Below are 17999 nucleotides of genomic sequence, written 5' to 3'. Positions count from 1 at the left end.
TGAAGACAGAATGTTAGAAATCTTTCCAAAATAATGCAAAAACTAAAATACTGCACTGAAATAAGCACTCAGAGCTGTTACTCAGTAATTACTTAATGCAACTCTGTACCCACAATCTGACCCCCCAAACCACTTGTACCTTCGGATAGCTGCTTTTAATCCAAGATCTGTCCTGCCGTCCGTTCAGCAGGTAATGCAGTTATTGTCCTAAAAAACTACTTTTAAACTTGCAGCCCTGTGTCAAACGGGAGTATCTGTGCCCTAACTTTGCACAACCTCTCTGTCCCTCCTCCCCACCCTCTTCATCATTACGAATGCTCCAGGCAGATTGCCTCCTATTCACCATCTGTGGCATCCCAGCACATGAGCTGGATTGTTAAGAACCTGTGCAATGTTCAGCATGGAGAAAATGTTTCAGTGGCATTCCTAATGATGAGGAGGGTGGGGAGCAGGGACAGAGGGGTGGTGCAAAGTTGTCACAGCATCCTCCTGCTGCCACTGCCCAGAGGGGAGCCTCGCTCTCCCCGGGCAGTTAACCCCATAGACGCCCCGGTCAATGCAACCGCAGAGTCTGTGGGGGGGATTTGTGTTCCTCGGCACGTTGCCTCCTACCGCCGTCACTGCCTGATCCTCCCCCTGGCCTCATATCCCCTTCTGTCTGCCTCCTGGCCCTTTCCCGCTCCTTGATCTGCATCCCCGACTCCTGTTCCCCCACCGTATCAGTCTCCTCATGCTCCTCTGCCCCCCCCCCCCCCCGTGTTCCCCCCTCTTATCCGAGCGATCCCACGGCTTCAGGGGGTTGGCATAGCCACCCAGACGCTTCCCGGTGCGTCTTGGTTACTATGACATATAACAATCAGGCCCCTGCAGGTGTCTGAACGTTTGAATGAGCAGGTTAGTGTGTAACACTGACTGCTCATTCAGTGTACAGTATAATGTATAAAAGCACTGATCAAGTGCTGTAATGCATTAGGCTGGGTTCACACTACTTATATATCAGTCAGTATTGTGGTCCTCATATTGCAACCAAAACCAGGAGTGGATTGAAAACACAGAAAGGATCTGCTCACACAATGTTGAAATTGAGTGGATGTTTCCATTCTCTGATGACCGCAAAGCTTCCATTTTGTGGGCCGAACCTTGTAAATCACTTTTCTTCTGAGATTAAACCCCTTTTAAGGTTGGCCTGTGCAGACACAATAATCAACCTGATTCTGCTGAATAAAGTTACAGGGTCTTTGGCCACTACGACTGAAGTCCTTACAGTCCTCTGATATGTTTTCATCATTAAAGGGGTATTCCCCCCCCCCCCCAATTTTTTTTTTTTTTTGCATTAATAAGTTGCTCACCCGTAGCTTTCCATCTTTCCAATATAAAGTTATCATGGATTCTGCACAGTTTTGCTGTTATCTAGAGGCATTCACCCCCACCGATTGCATAGAATCATCACATCTCAGTCCAACCCGACACTCTCCCTGCTCCTGGCCCGCACCTTCCGAGACGGCATCACGTGTCCTCCCTCTCTTCAATGGACTGGCTTTTGACACTGAAGTTAGGGAGGACACTTACAGCGTCTCCCGTATCTCCCGACTCCCTCCCCCCAGTTCACCTTTGTGTCCCCCCACTTCTGAGCTCACCTGTGGCCCCCACAATCAATCCCGGTGATCGGTGTAGAATCATCGGTAGCAGCGGCGGGGCCACTTAGCCCCGCCCACAACACAACCATTGTCCCCGCCCCCTTGGCAGCCATTGGTGGGTCTACCTAGAGGGGGTGGGGCCTAGATCTTTAGGCCAGTCTGTTCCAATGGCTGGTGAGGGGCGGGGCCAATGGTGGCATTGTGGGTGGGGCTAAGTGGCGCTAATGCCACAAGGCACCGCCCACTTAACACAATCTGCAGTTCATAAAAGATCACTTTTTACTTAAACAAGCATCATGACGTATGATATAAAATAAGGTATGAAAACCGCTAAATTTACCCTTTACACCTGTGTAGAGATGTCAGAATGCACAAAAGGGGGTGACAGTGTCACTTTAAGTGCTTATGCACACTGAGAGGAATTGAAGAGGAACGATTTCGACTTAAAATTTCTCTTCTGTTCTGCTCTGGCAGAATAGGAGCTGAATTTGAGCGGAATTCAAGCCGAATTTCAAGCAGAATTTAATCCCCATTGACTTCTATAGGATTCCTCTAGCAGAATCCACCCAAAACTAGTAACATGTGACTTCTTTTAATGAAAAGCGGATTCGCAGTGCAAAGCTCATTGAAAACAATGGCAAAGTTCTTTGCTCAATTTAAACGGGCAGATTTTTTAGCAGAATTTCACGTGGAATCTGTTCGAAAATCCGCCTCTTCTGCTTAGTGTGCATGAGCCCCAACTCCGAGCTCTGACCAAGGCTGCCATTAAGAGCAGTTCTATACCTCCTTACCAGGATCAAACCTGCCTAGAATGGGGAAAAGAGGCCCTCTAACAATGTCATTCTGCGGCTGAACTCCCAGACAGGGACCCTGGATTTGTATGGCTCTCTGCTCTCTGGGGTGGGACTTAGACCTCTAGGCCAGCCCTTTCCAATTAGTGCTGAGGGGGTGGGGCCTATAGGCCAATGACCTCACGGAGGGACGACCCCTATGACGGCAAATTGGGTGGGGCAAAATGGCGTTGTGGGTATAAAGTCGCACCCAGGTGGCTCAAACCCCCAATGATAAAGAGCATTTTTCACTGGTTCAAGCACCAAGAAATCTATAATAAAGTAAGGTATGAAAAGTGCAGAATTTAGGCTTTACAGCTGTGTATAGAAGTCCTCATCCAGAAAGGGGGTGACAGAATCACTTTAATAATTGGTTACTATGTTGACCCCTTTTTTTTAATGAATATTTGACACATTAGTTATTACAATAATCCATAACAAGGTTGTTATTCCATTACGTACATCATTTTATTCCCTCACTCCTGAGACATCTAACAATATTTAATGGACGGAAAATCATAGTCTTTATGGCATACAAGGCCACACTATCACCTGACACACTTACTGAGAGCAGATAAACGGAAGGTATATAAATGAAGGTAGGTAAACTACAGTAAAATAGACATTCAGAGAGTTTGTTTCCTTTTTGTTGTTTTTTTAGCGCAATAAATATATCCCAAAAATCCTCTACTATTGTAGATATAATGAACCAATGAATGTTGCCAAAGGCAAATATGTTGTGATGTTATTGTGTTTGATTTATTTTTGTGCTATGATTTTCATTTTTGTTCACATCTTATATATTGTATGTTATGTATCCTGAGTAAAAAAAGAAATAAATAAAACATTAACAAATGTTAACTGTGCTATAATATATCCAATGTTTTTAGACTGACAATATAGAATTGTATGGGCTATAATTATACTATTTACAGTACATTTTAATTGTTTTATTTTAAAGTCCCTTGAAATGTCAACTCCATAGGTTCACTGCAGTTTCAACTAGTTAAAGATTAAAAAAAAAAAAAACACCCTATACAACATAAGGGTTGAGTATATATCAGCTACAAAGAATATATGGCCTCATTCAGCTGTTCAGTCTGACCATAGCTCCACAGGATAGGGATACAGGATAACTTCTCTAAACGCAATTTGTTCAATAATGAATGGTGTGAGATTACCAGATTTTCACAGCAACATGACTTTATGGCCTTTGCCCACCAAGTGTTAAAGGTGAAGTGCAGCAAAAAAAAAAAAAAAAAATTCAAATCAACTGGTGCCAAAGATTTGTAATTTACCTCTATTTAAAATCTCCAGTCTTCCAGTACGTATCAGCTGCTGCATGTCCTGCAGAAAGTGGTGTATTCTTTCCAGTCTGACACAGGGCTCTCTGCTGCCACCTCTGTCCATGTCAGGAACTGTCCAGAGCAGGAATAAATCCCATTATGACATTTATTACATGAAAATTTAATAAAGAGATTGAAACAGAAAACCTCTCCTACTCTCCAGGCTGGAAAAGATTCATCACTTCCTACAGGACACACAGCAACTGATAAGTATTGGAAGACTTCAGATTTTTTTTTTAATACAGGTAAATTACTAATTTCTGGTACTTTCTGGCATTAGTTGATTTAAAGGAAATTTTAACATTGGGTTAAATTTATTATATTGTTCACACACTGTATTTTTACGGCTCGCGGACGTACCTTACATTGTGTGCTATGGCAAATTGGAGTGCGGGCACACCCGAATGTGCCCACATTCCAATTAAAATAATGTGATGTTCATACGGCCGATGCTGCAGTGACACATGTAAGACAACGGCCATTGTGTGTCAAATAACGGCCATTGTCATATATTGTGTGAACATGGCCTATGGCTATATTCCCACAACGGGATATTGTGGGCATCTTTTCACAAATGATGGCCATGAATAATGTTTACAATCATTACTCGTAGATGCCTCTGCAAAAAGACGGCCGTCTTTTTGATGATGTCTTGAAAGACGGCCCCAAACTCCTGTTGTGGGAATATAGCCTATTATTGTGGCCGTGCACCAAAAAGGAGGGATTGTTTGTGTCTTGCTCAACGTGTTAAATATTTATACATGACAATGGGTATTTTTATGTCTCGGCCATGTTTGCACTTCGATTTGTTATATTTTCTAGCATAGAATTGTAAGCTTATATGTGGTATAAATTTATCCTGCAAAATGAAGCAGTAAGGAGCCGGCAGGCGCATAAAAAATAACTAAATAAAATAAAGTGATACAAATTTTAGTTATCCAGCAATCTGGAGAATGTTGTGTATGAATAACTCAGACACCAATTTACAATAAGAAGGTCTCCATTGTTTTCCAGTGTAAACTCAGTAATGGACTTGGCATATAACACCTCCATCTCTCACTTTGTCCTGCTTGGCCTAACAGATCTAACAGATCTCCAAGTTTTTTTGTTCGTTTTTTTCTTAATGTTTTATATCATCAACTTGATCGGTAACCTCTCCATCATGGTTATCACCATTATAGACACAAGCCTACATACTCCCATGTATTACTTTTTGTGGAATTTGTCATTTCTAGATATCTGTTACTCTTCTGTGGCTGTTCCCAAGATGCTTAGTGACTTCTTGGTCATGGAGAAGACCATCTCTTTTGCTGGCTGCATTTCCCAGATGCATTTCTTCCACTTTTTGGGGAGCCCAGAAGTCATGCTCCTAACAGCAATGTCATATGATCGCTATGTCGCCATTGGAAATCCATTGCGTTATTCTGCAATCATGAATACTAGAGTTTGCTGGTGTTTGTCCTTAAGCTCATGGGTTACTGGATATTTCCATTCCCTATTACATACAGTCATGGCAGCCAAGCTTCCATTTTGTGGACCAAATCTGGTAAAACATTTTTTCTGTGACATTAAACCCTTGCTTAAGCTGGCCTGTACCGATACTTCTCTCAATCTGAAACTTCTCACGAGGGTCACAGGAACATTGGCCACAGGAACCTTACTACTAACTCTTCTCTCATACGTTTTTATCATCAAATTTCTCCTAAAGATACGGACTGTAGAAGGCCGAAAGCGTGCGTTCTCTACCTGCAGCGCTCACCTTACCGTTGTCTTTTTACTATACGGAACAGCTATTTTTACATATTTACGACCATCAACGCAAGAGTCTTTAGATCAAGACCGAGCAGCTGCGGTTCTGTTCACTGTTATAACTCCGGCCTTAAATCCAATTATATATACACTAAGGAATAAAGACATGAAGAAAGGCATGAAGAAAACTCTAAGCAATTTGATTTTGACTATAAGGAGAGTGCTTTATTTTTTATAATTTAATTTTAAGGGTGCTTTCACACGTAAAATCCGCTGCGAAATCCGCTGCGGATCCAGTGCCATTCATCCCTATGATAGCACATACTCGCAGCGGGATTGACATCCCACTGTGAGTATGTGAGTTAACCGTAACCCCCCCCCCCCCCCCCCCCGCGCGCGCGCGCCGCCCGCAGCCCGCCACCGAGAGTATACATTACCTGCTCGGTGACGCGGCTGCATGTGAGGCTCTCGGCTCCAGTTCTGCTCAGCCAATCAGTGCACAGCAGTTACCTAACCTGAAAACGCATTTGTATTTAACAGAGTTTTTTAAAATTGTTCCTGTCATCTATGTTAACTTTTGATGTGTCGGTCATTTTACTCAATTATTGTATCGTGACTGCAAAAAAATGTTATATAAATAGAAGTTCCAAACAACTATTGAGATGGATCTACATGAAAAAAATCCTCAGATGGATAAGAAAATAAATATTATGTCTGATAATAACTAAAAGTACCAGAGCTGATTCTTGGTTTTCTGCTGCCTGAGGCAAAACCTGAAATGGCACCCCTTCCCCCAGTGCTCACAGTGCCCCTTTGCCCCCCCCCCCCCAGCCTACTGAAAATCAAAAGCAACATATGTGTGAAAAAAAACTGCAACTTATAATAATAAGCACATACACAATCCAGCTCCACCATAAATTGCCCTGTTCGAACACTACCCTTCATCCTTGCTGAGCAAAAGACGGAAAAAATTTCAGAGTTTCCAGTTCCACGCGTGTATTAACCATTCTTTAATCTTTATTGTTTCTCACAAAATAAATTGACGTATACAAGAGTGAATGCATTGTGACTACTCATGGTGATCTTATTCATGGTCTTACTACCATAACACCTTGTGCTCCATTTAAAGGGGTAGTGGTCACTTGTAGTGTAGTGATGTCTGAAACATATAACAATATGTGCAAATTGTATGACGTCCTGACTTCATTGTATTCTATGTCATTGTCCAGCTATAAATTGCAGGTCATAAGGTCAATGAAGTCAGTGGTGTATGGCAGACATTATAATTTATGCCCACTCCGTAGAACATGCCGCCCTTTAGAGAATCTACAAAGCTGTTACCTAAGCAATAAACTCAGTTGGCCTCATGGCAGAAATGGCCCTGCGCCACACCATTGCCACTGCCATTACCAATATAATCAATAAAATCATATATTATACTAAGACCAATTACCCCCTATTCAGTGACCATATACTGGAAGATACTTGTTCAACACAGACTTTGCAGACAGGATAGGAGTTGCTCACTTTTTCCCTTCTTTTTCACCCGCCCTAAGGCATCATAAAAACTTCTCCCGAACACAACTCTTCTCAGCAGAACCTGCCAGAGAGATATTCAAACTCCCCATCTGTATTGCCCCACATAGTTTCACTGCCCGCTTTTTGCCCCCATATAATAGTTAGGTCTCTTTGGGGCCCTCTATAGTAGTTGTGCCCCTCAATGGCCCCATATAGTAGTTAAGCCTAGCCCTGATCCCTCATATTAATGCCTCATAGTAAGGCATCTTTTTGTATTCCCATGTAGTAGCTAGGCCTCTCTGTGACCCCATATATTATTAGGGCTACACTGTACACCTATATCGTATTAGGGCACCTCTATGCCCCAGTATAGTTTTAGGCCCTTCTGTATCTCTATAAAGTATTAAGCCCCTCTGTGAAGTCATTTAGTATTATGCCTCCTCTGTGTTCCCATAAAGCATTTAGCATCCTACTGTGCACTCATATAGTATTGGGCTCCTTATGTTCCTATTAGGCCTCCTCTGTGTCCCACTATAGTATTAGGCCCCCTCTAAGCCCTATTAAATAGTTAGCCCCTCTGTGTCTCCATATTATAGTTATGCAAAAAACACTGCAGAGACACCATCACGTGTCTTTACCAGAGAGACAGCTATGCCAAATTCATAAACCATAGCACACCCAAAAAAAATTTTTCTAATAAATAAGAGTACTTTATTATAACAGGTACAATATTAGAAGTTGATAGTCCCACAAACTTAAAAACAATTAAAATATATTGTAGGGGGTATGGTACCACCCACAATGACACCCCAATCTTGGGTATATCACACACCCTGTACAAATAAAGTGCACGTGCAAATGTATAGATGACCAATTGTAAACTTAATTTACACCAACAATCCACAATACTAATAAATAAGTGCTATAAACAATATCACCTAATAAGTGAGAAAACTGTTTTAAAGATAATAGAGTGAAAGTCAAATCAAGTAGTAAGATGTCACCATAGGTATACAAGCAACAGGGTAGTGATCGGGTGTCAAGGGAAAGAGCCCCACGCGTTCCGTCCGCCCTACCGGACTTCCTCAGGAAGGTCTGGCTAGCTCACTGACGTCGAGACACGTGATGGTGCCTCTGCAGCGTTTTTTGCATATTTGATTTCACTGGGGGAAATGTCCTAGAATACACCGACGTCAAGACACGTGGTGTTTTGGTTAATCTCCCTGAGGTCAACCAGCGTCCTTTTCCATATTATAGTTAGGCTACTCTTTGCCCAGGTCCGTATTAACAGCTGCTTTTGCCCTAGGCACTAAGCCTGAAGATGTCCCATCTTGAGGAGCATGGGGGATAGTGGTTTCAGAATCACATTTTTCACGGTCTTTAACTGCTTAAAACATAAACAAATTTCCACATTGAATCAATGATTAGAGCAGCCTGCATATTGTCTGACAGAATTCTCACCACAGGATTGGTAGATAATAACTCCAGGCGTCACATTTAACACTGCCATACCAGACCTGACCCATAGCAACATACTGTGACCCCCATACTAGGCTTGTGACCCCCATACGATCAGCGTTTAGACGGAACGATACATCATACGGAAAAATCGTTTTGCGATCGCTTAAGCCTATCTTACACATAGGTTAAATCGGTGAACGCCTGTTTAGACGGAACGATCTGCGAATTTTTTTGCGAACGACAATTTAAGTGCATGTCGAAAGATCAAAATGAACGATTTCTCGCTCGTTGCTTGATCGTTCGCAGCGTTTACACGTACGATTATCGTTTAAATCCGATCGTTATCGCGCAAATTCCAACTATAATCGTTCCGTCTAAAAGCACCATTAGGCTTCTCTTCCCAGATCGCCTCTAGGTCTGACTCGGTCTTAAAGGAGATGGGCTCCATAGATTTATAATGAAGCCCTTTTCCAGAAATGAGTTGAATCAAGTGGTGAGCAAGAAAGAGAGAGAGAAGTGCACAGCTTTGTACTTCTCCCAGCTATATCTAGTGATTGGTGGGTGTCCCAGTTATGAAATCCTGATTAAACTTATAAGTCATCTGTGTGACATGTTAAAGTCATTTTATTAATTTAATAACAGGAACACTTAAGGCTATGTTCCCACTTTGTAAGACAACGGCCTCTCCGTGACCCAGCGGGTCACGGAATGGCCTGTGTCTTAGTAGATCATCCCAGACGGTACTTTAGTACCGGGCGGATGATCTTTACTGCTGCTGAATTAGGATGCGGGCGCGCACGGATGCGCCCGCATCCTAATTCAGCAGCAGTAAAGATCATCCGCCCGGTACCAAGTTCCTTGCTGCACATAATGGAGTGTGTGACTGGAGCCGCACGCTCCATTGTGTGAACTGACAGGGTTTTCTGCGGCCGCTATTCATTGAATAGCAGCCGCAGAAAACTGACATGTCAGTTTCTTGCAGCACCACTAGGGATCCCGGCCGGAGTGTATACCATGCGTATACACTCCGACCGGGATTCCTTAGAAGGTACCACTATGTAAGTTCCATGGTAATCAGGGCCGTTATTACAACGGCCGTGATTATTACGAAGCTTACGCAGTGGGAACATGGCCTTATACTGTATATTAAACAAGTTTTTATTCTGAAGTGATGTTTTTTTCTAATTTTTTTATTCTGGTCACTTGGCCTAATAATAACCATGAATGGAGTCCACCATCATACAGAGTAGCAACATTTCGGCAGATAAAACTGCCTTTATTAAGCCTTGACACTTGTATCTTCCAAAAGCTTGCTGCTCTACGTGGTGGTGGACCCTAAATAAAGCACTTTGGAAATGCATCCGTGACTCACTGACTTTGCTGTGGCCTAATAATAAGCTGGCATTTGCTGTTTTGCACAGATAACTTCAGCAGTCTCCTCCCTATGAGCAAAGGCAGGATAATAGTGAAAGTTAACAACAGTAGAGATTAGCAATCCAAGACTCTCGAACCAAGATTTGTTCTGAAATTTGGAAAAAGTTCAATTGGCTACCAAACCAAACTGCTAAAGCTAAAGCTCTGGCTGTCCAGGCATGATGGGACTTGTAGTTTTGCAACAGCTGGAGGGCCTGAGTTTGACATCCCTGGTCTAGGGCATGGGTCCCCAAACTGCGGCCCTCCAGCTGTTAGAAAATTTGGAGACCCATGGTCTAGGGTGTGGATTGAGTAGGGGGTCTGAGTATGTGGTCTGTATTGTCTAGGGGGTTTGAGTTTGAAGGACTGGGTTTAGGGTCTTTATTGGTTGAGGGAATCTAACTTTAGAGTCTAAGGGCATGTGTACACTACGGAATCCCGCGGGAAAACTGTTGCGGATTCCGCAGTTCTCACCTGCTCGTGGACTCTGGCGGCTGGGAGCGTCTCCGTCCATGCCCTAGACTCCATTCTATGGTCAGGCGGATTCCGCCATACATCCAAAGAATAAACAGGTTGGACAGTGGAATCCGCCCGTGCATAGAATGGAGTCTATGGTACGGGCAGAAATGTATGTGGCCGCCAGAGTCCACAATCATGTGCGCGCTGCGGAATCTGCAACAGGTTTTTCGTTGGGATTCTGTAGTATGCACGTACCCTTATTGAGGAAGACTAAAGCTGTAGCTCTTAGAGGAATATATACATTTCATAGGATAGCACTGTAGAAGAATATACTTTAATGGTATGTACACAGAGCGCAGGTGTGCTATTTTCAGCATCAGATTCATACACAGACAATTGGCTGAATATTACAGTAGCAGCGAAGTGGATGGCACCTGTAGAAATCTTATACACACTGGGGGAGATTTATGAAAGGGTGTAAATATACACCTGGTGTAAACTGTCCACAGCAACCAATCACAGCTCCTCTTTTATCCTACCAGAGCTGAAAGCTGAGCTGTGATTGGTTGCTGTGGGCAGTTTACACCTGGTGTATATTTACACCCTTTCATAAATCTCCCCCAGTGTGTAGAAATTCTGAGCAGAAATTGACCAGTGCAGCAGATGAAAAATCTAAATTGTGTTGCAGATTTAGGCTATGTTCACACAACATAAGTTACGCAGTAATCATAGCCGTTATTGCAACAGTCGTGAACTTACATTATGCTGAAGGCTGAGGAAATCCCGGCCAGAGTGTATACACATAGTATAGGCAGTAATGGATCCAGAAGACCCAAGGACGTCGTATTCACAGGATATAGCGGGTGCAGGTAGAATGGAGAGAGGATTACAATGCAGGGTGTTCACCACGGGACATATAAATGTAAACTACTCCCACGGATTAAAAGTGCAAAATGCAGTTTCATTGCGTACAACGCGTTTTGGCCATCTAAATAAGACGTGGCCTTTCTTAAGCTCGCGTTTTGGCCATCTAAATAAGACGTTGTCTTTCTCAAGCTCAGCTTCTTATTTATAGATGGCACTTTTAATCCGTGGGAGTAGTTTACATTTATATGTCCCGCCGTGAACACCCTGCATTGGAATCCTCTCTCCATTCTACCTGTGCCTGCTACCTGCGGCTCAGTGTCTCCCGGGAGGAGCTGCGGTAGAATCCCATTGGATGCATGCTATAGAGTTGTGCCTATAAGCTTGCACAACTCGAGAAGGTGAGTGGTTCCAACTTTACGCTCACCCTATGCAAGCACCTTATTGTACATAATACACAAGGAGGGGCCCCACGCTCTTCTTTTTTGTATACACATAGTATACACTCCGGCCGGGATCCCTAGCAGCGCCGAGAAAAACTGACATGTCAGTCATGTCATGTCAGAAAACTCTGTCAGTAACACAATGGCTCCATTGTGAGGAGCGGGGAATTCGGATGCGACCGCATCCAAATTCAGCGGCAGCAAAGATTATCCGTCCGGTACTGCAGTACCAGCCGGGATTATCTTTTCCGAGACCGGCCGTTCCGTGACCCAGCCAGGTCACGGAATGGCCGGTCTCCTATGCCATGTGAACATGGCCTTATTGCAGATTTTCCCCATTGTCTGCAGTGGACAAGTCTGCATAAAATCATTGCTTAGAGAGGAGAATACCCCTGCAATACAATGAAACAAGGTGGTTTTTTATGTGAAAACTTGCTAACTTGACTTTATGCTGCACTTGGGTCATGTTCACACCATTATCCCTAGTAGTGAGATATAATGTGTGAGATATATAATGTGAGCGTCCCAACTGTATCCATTGGGGGGGGATTCCATTCAATGTTTAAAGCCTTCCAGGGCTTCCAGCTATTAGTGGTATATCCACAAATGTCATGATTAGTAAATGACTGCAAAGAGGATTTTTTGGTTTTGCTCAGTTATATCCCGTATAATGAAGATGACATCGGAATATGGCCATATACAGTACAAAACAGAAACCTTTCAATGGCTGTCCTTACTTTTCCACGTGACTCTTTGTTCTTAGTTGCCAATCATACTACAGTACTTACCCCTGACAGACAATAAAACATTTGTATTGACTATATTCTTTTACCCAGGAACCAGTTCAGAATAAACAAATTCTTGAATTCGTATGAAATTATAAAACCATATTTCTTTTAAATGCAAATAATTTTATTATAGTATTTTTATTTTTTTTATTTATTTTCTTCTTTTTTTGCCCACAATGAATTTAAGGTGTTTCCAGTTCCCCAGATCTCTATCAATGAAAGCCCCAAATAACAACCTACAGGACTATAAGGAAATCTGTCAGCATTTTTATGCTGTCTGAATAACAAGTCATTGGGACGGCCCACATTTGCTTCTCCTCACCCTAACGGCCGAGATTGATAGATATCTCACTGTATCCAAGCAGGAAGAGATCTATCAATCAAGGATAGTAGGATGAGGAGAAACCACTGGCTACCTCCCTGATAATTAGTTATTCAGGCAGAATAAGACTATGGAGGAGATTTATCAAACTGGTGTAAAGTAAAACTGGCTCAGTTGCCCCTAGCAACCAATCAGATTCCACCTTTCATTCCTCACAGATTCTTTGGAAAATGAAAGGTGGAATCTGATTGGTTGCTAGGGACAATTTTACTTTACACTAGTTTGATAAATCTCCCCCTATGTTACCACTACGGGATTTTCAGTGCAAAATAAGGTCCCTCTATTCATAATGATAATGAACATTGTTTGTGGCCGCCATTATCAAAAGACAGCTGTGAATTCCCAACCTAGCCTAAAAGTGATCACATTATGTCACTACAGGACACCCCCAGAAATGTTGTGGAGCCCATGTCTGATTGAGAGAACAAGACCTGAGAGTTTATTTTACATTTGTAACCATTTCTGAATGACCTTTTTCATAGCTTTTTTCATGTCTTTGTTACGCAATGTATATATAACTGGGTTCAGAGCTGGTGTAACTACCGTAAACAGCACCGCCGCGGCTCTATCATGATCTAGAATATCTTTTGAAGAAGGTCCCAAGTAAGTAAACATGGCCGTTCCAAAGAGAAGTGAGACAACCATGAGGTGGGAGCTACAGGTAGAGAACGCCCGCTTCCGACCTTCAAATGTTTGTATTTTCAGAAGAAATTTACTAATTAAAATATATGGGAAAAGGGTCAGAAGAAAGGACGTGGTTGCCAGATACCCAGTTACCATAGTGAGGAGCTTTAGGTTAAGAGAAATATCCGCACAAGCTAATATCAATACTGGTTTTACGTCACAGAAGAAATGGTTGACTCTGTTGGGTCCACAAAACGGAAGCTTTGTCGTAAGCAAGGTATGCAAAAGAGAATGAAGAAAACCAATAATATAAGTACCAATAACGAGGCAAATACAAAGTTTTCGGTTCATTATGACGGAATAACGTAAGGGGTTGCCTATTGCCACCAGACGGTCATAAGACATAATGGTGAGTAAAGTAACTTCCGAGCTTCCCAGAAAATGAAAGAAATGCATCTGAGCAATGCAGCCACCAAATGAGATGGTCTTCTGCCGAGACAAGAAGTCACATAACATTTTTGGTACGACCACGGATGAAAAGGAAATATCGAAAAAGGAAAGGTTCCCCAAAAAGAAATACATAGGAGTATGGAGACTGGCATCAAAAGTCACAAACCACAAAATAGAGATATTACCTGTGATGTTTAAGAGAAAAAACATCACAAATAGGCAAAATAAGATAACTTGAAGTTCTTTGACTTCCGTGAAGCCAACCAAGATGAACTCTTCCAGTGATGTGTGGTTTATAATGTCTTTCGAAAAACTGGAGTCTAAAAGCAAACTACACATTAGTTTTTGATTATGACTTTCTGTAGGATATTCCAGGCTAAACTGGGTTATGTCTAGCTCAAGGCCTAAGCGATGATGGATAAAACCTGTAAGCCTCTGGCCCAATGTTCCAGGAGTTGCCCACTTTGGAATTTCTTTTTTAATTAAGGTTAAGATTAGAAAGGGGTTGTTATAGGTTTTTGAAGAGGTGTCCTGCTGCTGGGAACCAGCAATAATATCAAGCGGTGGGAGAACCTAACATCAGGTGTTTGAGTTCTTTACAGCACCACTACAGGGAGAATTAGGCAAAACACAGGGCCTATTGAAATAAATGTACTGTCTGTGAAATGCATGGACATACTGTTGTTTCCAAAGTGAGAGTCACTGTGTGGGTACTTTCTCACCCAGTAGACAAGGGTCCAAAATAGGGCAACGCCTTTTATCAACTTGACTTGCCTTTAACCACATATTGCACCAATGGGACCTCCTATGATCTCCAGCTCATGGTCTGGTTTTTGTTTTAAATGAAGTGGTGAATCATGCATGTGTGCCCATTTATTATCTGTAAAACTAAAAAACACCACTTGGCTACCATCAGCAGTTCCCATAGAGATTGAATGGAGTGGTGGTGGAGATATAGATCATAGGAGGTCATAGGAGGTCCCAGCCTTCAGATTTCCCCACAGGATAAGTCATTGTAATTGAGAATATCCCTTATTCTAAATATCAGCTAAACGTTTTTTGGTATTATGGTAATTTATACAAAAAAGTGTACTTTATAGAAAGTTGTGAATAAATGTCGTACCAGAGTATATGACAGAAACAGCTGTCTCGTCAGACATTTTCATAGTCAACCGCATGACATAGTATTTGAGTCCTGTAAAGAACAATATAGATAATCTGTGTTAACTGCTCGATACATAAATGCGTTGTCTTTTTTCGATTACCAATGCACACCCAAAAATTAACATTTTCAGTTTAAACTATAAGGGTACAAACCCACTTGCCGGATCCGCAGCGAGTCCCCTTGCTGCGTATTTGCAGCGAGACTCGCTGCGGATCCGGCCCCTATTCTTTCAATGGAAGAAAAAATCGCAGCAGGGATGTGCATCCCTGCTGCGATTTTGTCTGCAGCCCGCCCCATTAACCCCCTGGCTGCCAGACATTATACATTACCGGGTCCCTGTTCCTGCTTGCTTCGGGGCTCCCGGTGTCTTCACGGCCCGCCCGGCCAATCAGTGCGCTGCGGAGCCGAAGCTCGTAGGAGCCGGGATCAGGTAATGTATACTGTATCGTGCCCGCCCCCCTGCAGCCCCGATCGCCCGCAGCCCCCGGCCGCACAATCGCCCTCAGCCACACGATCGCCCCCAGCCCCGCAGCCCCCGGCCGCACCATTGCCCCCGGCCGCACCATTGCCCCCAGCCCCACCATTGCCCCCAGCCCCTGGCCGCACGATCACCCGCAGCCCCCAGCCGCACGATCGCCCGCAGCCCCCAGGGCAATGGTGCGGCCGGGGGCTGGGGGCAATGGTGCGGCCGGGGGCTGGGGGCAATGGTGCGGCCGGGGGCTGGGGGCAATGGCGCGGCCGGGGGCTGCGGGGCTGGGGGTGATCGTACGGCTGGGGGCGATCGTGCGGCCGGGGCTGGGGGCAATGATGCGGCCGGGGGCTGCGGGCGATCAGGGCTGCAGGGGGGCGGGCAGGATACAGTATACATTACCTGATCCCGACTCCTGCTTGCTTCGGCCGCTCCCGGCACGTCCCGCCCGGCCAATCAGTGCGCTGCCCTGCCGCAGCGCAGTGATTGGCCGAGCGGGCTGTGAAGGCACCGGGAGCCCCGAAGCAAGATGGAGCGGGGACCCGGTAATGTATAATGTCTGGCGGCAAGGGGGTTAATGGGGCGGGCTGCAGTCAAAATCTCAGCAGGGATCCGCAGCGAGGGGCAGCAAGGGGACTCGCTGCGGATCCGGAAAGTGGGTTTGTACCTTTAGGCTATGTTCACACTACGTATATGACTGGCCGTAGTTCGTACGCAGCCGGACATGTGCGGCTGAAACTACGGCCGTGAGAAAAATAGACATGTGGCTGGATTGCGAACATGCGGGCGAACCGCGAACATACGCCCGTAGTACAGTTATGCTTCCTAGCTTGTTTCGAAGCGATCTGAAACAGGTCATTTACTTGGAAATCTTCACCCAGCCCAATAAAACACACAGAACCTTTTGGATCTAAAATTCAAGTTCAATTTGGCTGAAATAAGTACTTTGTACGGGACCGCATTGAAATCCACGTAGTGTGCATTGTGCGGCCAGATATCGTATACTTTGAAGCGTGCACATCAACCTCAAAACTATGGGCTTTCGCACTACGGCCGGAAATATACGTAGTGTGAACATAGCCTATATTTAGATACAGTATGTGGTGTGGAGACCACATACTGTATTAACCACATATTGCACAAAACAATTTTATACCTGGGCTGGGGCAACACATTTATTAACATATCAGTTCCTTCCTTTGGGTATGTAAAAAGCAGCATCAGCTAGGGCTTTTTTTCAAAACTGCTGGGCGGGAGGTGGGTGAACAAAAAAATATGCACTTACCTCCCCGGCTCCAGTCTACTGTCCTTGACTCTGGTTCCCGGCTGCCTCTAGGCCTGAGTGGGATCTGGGATGAAACATGTCAGGCTCGTTAAGCCAGTCAGCGGCCAAGGTGGGAACCCGCTATGGCTGCCGGCTGGCTGAGCAGGCTTGGAACATCACATCCCAAGTCACAGCCAGGGACCAGAGCGGAGGACAGCGGACCTTAGCGATAGAGCCAGGGAGGTAGGTGCATGTTGATTTGTTCACCTATCTCAACCACAGGTTAGTCACAGGCTCAACGGCGTTCGGCCTCCTAGATAACAGGGGGGGTTGTTGCACACTATCTCAGATAACAAACAGTGGTGGTGGGGGAAACTTTCCAGGACAACTCAAATAGACTGGAGAAAGAGAGGAGAACATATACAAGGCAGTCCACAGAGAGAAGAATCATAACATGAATTTCCTACTTTTTTTTTTTAAGAAAAAAAAATTGTTTATTGGTGATCATCAAGTTGTAAGTAAAAAGTAATCTAATAATATTATATTCTTATGGGAAGCCTTCCAGACTTGAGGGATTTTAGATGGTGATCCTGTGCTGAAAATAAAATTTTTCAACTTGTGGATCACTAGATGCAAAATTAATGAAGTTTTACTGTAGCGCTAATGCTGAGTGTATTATAAAGGAGCTATTAGGACCTGATAAAGACATCCAATAAAAAGCTCTCACCTTTTCTTCATGGATTAATGATCACATGTAACGTTCCTGCTACAGAAGTCAGTGATGTAAGACATAGCATTCCACTTGCTAACCCTGGAATTATCATGCTGCTATCTGTTCACGCTGCCTTACCGAGGAGATTATATAGAGTTTCAGGCTCCCAGGTGTAGAAGGTAATGAGGGATTCATTGGTAATAGACAGGCCTTGTTTCCTATGGAATCTTACAATGTTTATTAAAAGCACCAGATAAAGCCAAATATATGGTAGCAGGAAAAAGTAAGTGAACCCTTTGGCCTTACCTGATCACAATTATAGACAAACACAACCTAAACTAATAACACAAGTAGTTGTACTACCGTTCATACCTTTTGCTTAGCATACTGAATAAACATCCTTGTTAAAGGGGGGGGGGGGAGTA

At 43.9% G+C, this 17999-nt stretch overlaps 2 protein-coding genes across 2 annotated transcripts; one reads left to right on the top strand and one right to left on the bottom strand.

Annotated features, from left to right (window-relative positions):
* The first annotated feature begins 4840 nt into the window (after positions 1-4840).
* LOC138770465 (olfactory receptor 12D2-like) lies at positions 4841-5800 on the top strand. Its single transcript, XM_069949568.1, has one exon. It carries the CDS (start codon positions 4841-4843, stop codon positions 5798-5800), a length of 960 nt encoding a protein of 319 aa, XP_069805669.1.
* A 7534-nt stretch (positions 5801-13334) lies between these two features.
* LOC138771244 (olfactory receptor 12D1-like) lies at positions 13335-14303 on the bottom strand. The gene has a single exon (XM_069950823.1). The coding sequence runs from the start codon at positions 14301-14303 to the stop codon at positions 13335-13337; it is 969 nt and encodes a 322-aa protein (XP_069806924.1).
* Between the last annotated feature and the right edge of the window lie 3696 nt (positions 14304-17999).

This window comes from Dendropsophus ebraccatus, chromosome 13 (assembly GCF_027789765.1).
Source record: "Dendropsophus ebraccatus isolate aDenEbr1 chromosome 13, aDenEbr1.pat, whole genome shotgun sequence".
Classification (NCBI taxonomy): Eukaryota; Metazoa; Chordata; class Amphibia; order Anura; family Hylidae; genus Dendropsophus; species Dendropsophus ebraccatus.
The sequence above is the reverse complement of the archived record's forward strand: the minus strand, read 5'-3'. Positions and strand labels throughout refer to the sequence as shown.

Excerpts from the sequence above, each read along its gene's own strand:
- LOC138770465 (XM_069949568.1), top strand. The coding sequence starts at position 4,841 with ATGGACTTGGCATATAACACCTCCATCTCTCACTTTGTCCTGCTTGGC.
- LOC138771244 (XM_069950823.1), bottom strand. The coding sequence starts at position 14,303 with ATGTGTAGTTTGCTTTTAGACTCCAGTTTTTCGAAAGACATTATAAAC.